Below are 3,496 nucleotides of genomic sequence, written 5' to 3'. Positions count from 1 at the left end.
ATGAGTTGGGAATCTACTTGAAGACGAATGTGATTTTAGATTCGCAGGGCTATAAGCTATATGGAAGTCACCAACTTTTCAAATTTATTTATTTTTTACTTTCTCAACAAGTTTCATCTTTTAGATTCATCATGTACCGTTGTTTCAATTGAATATCAACTACTATTAGGAAATAAATATTGTAAAACTATAAATCATATCTTATTTTGTATCAACTTATTATATTGTGGACTTCCCCAATACAATGTTTTTGTGAATGGAAGAACAAGAAACTAATAAAATGTAACAAGTGATTGTTCAACTAATTAACTTCTAATGTGTAGCATCCTTCTTTTTCTCCAATATGAATTCCGAATGATAATACAATTTTACTATTGACTTCTAGATATGTATTTGTCAATGAGATTATTCGTTAATATGGATAATTATATGTATATATTTTCATTTTTTTAACAAAAACCACTCACTCAATTTCGTAGTACATATGTGAAAACCATACTAGCAGATGACAGTACTTGAGGATTCAAATTTTTTGTAACAGATATCTCATTGAAACATGAAGAATGAACTTAGCTTCCACTGATCTAGGGAAACATATTTGTAACCACACTGTTCCTGCTTCCAAACAGAAATATAATTAAATGACATTTCTGAAATCAGTAAGGCCATGTTCTGAATAAATCCAGTTTAATTTGTAGTCTCTGGGCGAGCTTTCAATAAATTTTCACTGAAGCCCGAATAATATTATTTTGAAATCATATATATGGCCATTTGTTAGTTTTATTTATGCAACAGGATCTTCTTTATGGTATCATCAGTAAATGAAATACAATCAAGTGTATGAACCAGAAATATGTTCAAATATTTATTAGTCTTGCACACCATATTAGTGTCCATGTGATGACCACTGCCCATAGCTTGGAGGATTACAATAAACTTGGTCCACATACATTTCGTAGGAAATTGTCAGAAGGTGAAAACAACTATTCCAGTTCAGATTATGTAAGTAGCTAATCCTTGAGTATTAGATGGACGAAGATAAGTTTATTATTTCATGGAAGTATTTTCCCACACCAAAAGGTCAGTCTTCATGTATCACTATGAAGAGAAACTTTAGGAAGCAAAGTATCAATTTTTAGATGGTTTGCTCAATAACATTTAAAACACTATGCGAAACATATACAAGTTCAAGATGAAAACTCATGTTAAGCAGATAATAACTTCATTACGAATCCTTTTTAGTGAATTAGAATTCATTAAAAGGGGGTGTCCTTTTTCAGCCATATGAAAGATGCACATGGAAATGAAAACACTAGCTCTCAACGATGATGAGCAAAAAGTATTTTCATCATTTGTCACCAGCACTGACTCAATTATATACTACCCAAGTTAACCACCCTGAAAAGAACCAGAACAATCTGAAGCATAAAGTTATTATTTCGGTTTGGCATTCAAGCATGGTGATGACAAAGCTCTTATCGATCAAACAAACTTATTTCTTGTTAAAAAAAAAATCTTCAGGGTGGAACCTAGTGAGACTTATGCACCACTGCAGTAAATCCATGTTTGTTATTCAATCTCTTTTACAATTCATCACAAGTAGAGAGGTGAAATGTATCGAGGTACGGTTCATAGTATAACAACTTCTAATGTTAGACTTTTTCCATTTGTGCGTACCTTCCCGTGTCTCTTGATGCATGCATCTGCGCATGTGTTTGTGCCTTCTTGAATCGCAATTGCCACTCTCTTCTTCTTTGAAACACTTGTAGCAGAATAATACTTCTTCCACCAATGCATGTAGTTTGCAGTGGTACCTGGCTCTGAGTATGGAATGAAAAAAGTTATGCTTTCAGGTTTCAAATCGTATCTTTTCCATGCCTCTTTGCAACTGGAACGAATACGGGCAACAGTTCCTGGCACATCCTGATCAAATCCTAGTTGCCTTGCGACACGATGTGGACGGTACATCTCGGTGCAGTGCATACCGATGAGATCGCAAGCATGGATACACCGTGCATAGGACTGCAGTTCTTTACTTCGTACAATATCATCACCAGACACCCAGCCACGCTCATGCAGCCGTGCAAGGTTTCTACTTCTGTAGGGCATCCATTCGAACTGTGTCGGCGACTCGAGCTCTTCACGGACAGTGCTGGGATCAAGCCTTGTCTGAACATTGTCCCACCGTGCAGCCCGTGGGAAGTGGTGACCATCCAGGGAGCTCACTATCTCAGGCCTTAAAGCTGGGAACCGCTCCCAAACCCAGAGCTGCAGGACATTCAACGGTGCCCTCATCATGTATGTTTCTTCCTTTCTGCTGCTTAAGTGGCACTTAAGGGTAGAAAGGTCCCTGTACAAGCTAGCTACGGCGGCCGGTGCGAGCGCCACGCTCTGGCCATGCACCATCCGGGCAGCAATCATAAAAACATCAGCCTGCACCACATCAAACGGTGGGGCTTTCAGCACGAACATCGAGAGCCACATGGCCAGGAAAGCTGCATGCTCGACCTGCTCACCAGTACCATCTTCCGGCACACACTCCAGGAAATGTTTCACCCACCCAGAATACGTTGGTTTCTTGTACTTGCTCTGGTTGAGGAGAGTCCTGTGTCTCTCCAACTCTTTGGCATCTTCCTGCACCTCGGGCGACGGTTTGTCCCTTCCAGAACCACCAAGGAGGGGCAAACCCCCAAGCACTGCCATGTCCTCAAGTGTTACCGTCGCCTCACCCCATGGGAAGATGAAGGTATTGGTCTCAGCGGACCAGAACATTGCGAGCTCAACGAGTAAAGTCTCATCCCGCTTAAACCGGCAGGTGGTTGTAACCAAGCCATCCAAAATCCCTAACTCTCGCCACATGGGCTCATGCATCGGCCGGAGTTTTGTCATCCACTTACGCCATAGCTCTGGGGATCCAGACCAACTCTTGTCGAACTTAACCTGCAAATCAGTGATAGGAATAGGGCTGGGAATTTTGGGTGCAGGAGGCAGCTTGGGTGGATTGGCTTGTTCAGCACGGGGGAGGAGGAAGTGACCTGTTCTGGTGGTGATGTTGAGCGCATCAAGCCCTGAGATGATGGTGGTGGATGGAGTTACCTCAACTAGGAGCTCCTGGACATCTCCCATGGCTTGTTCCTTGTCTGTAGCTAGGTTTTGAGGGTGAGGGAGAAAGGGGAAAACAAGGAGGAAGGGAGGAAATGAGAAGAAACACAACGAGGTGGAAGAAGGAATGGATGGAAAGCATGACAGACGAGGACAAAAGTGAGATGTCTTCTTTGCTATTCATTATTGCTTTCCGTTTTGCCTTGTATGACAATTACTGATTTCTCTTTTTGAGATGTAGCAAATCTAGGACTTCTGTAGAAGCAAACAATCAAATAAGGAATGGTGTTATTGGGAGGAAACGTATTAAATATACCGTAAACACTAAACACTAAATTCTAAACGTGCGTACAGCGTGCATGCATTTGTCATACAGCGTGCACGCTCAGATCGG

At 41.1% G+C, this 3,496-nt stretch overlaps 1 protein-coding gene across 1 annotated transcript; it reads right to left on the bottom strand.

The window, feature by feature from the left end:
• Positions 1 to 1,629: 1,629 nt before the first annotated feature.
• Positions 1,630 to 3,126, bottom strand: LOC133900185 (protein MAIN-LIKE 2-like). The gene has a single exon (XM_062341313.1). It carries the CDS (start codon positions 3,124 to 3,126, stop codon positions 1,630 to 1,632), a length of 1,497 nt encoding a protein of 498 aa, XP_062197297.1.
• Positions 3,127 to 3,496: the final 370 nt, after the last annotated feature.

Source organism: Phragmites australis, chromosome 19 (genome assembly GCF_958298935.1).
Source record: "Phragmites australis chromosome 19, lpPhrAust1.1, whole genome shotgun sequence".
NCBI lineage: Eukaryota > Viridiplantae > Streptophyta > Magnoliopsida > Poales > Poaceae > Phragmites > Phragmites australis.
This window is presented reverse-complemented; position numbering and strand designations above follow the sequence as displayed.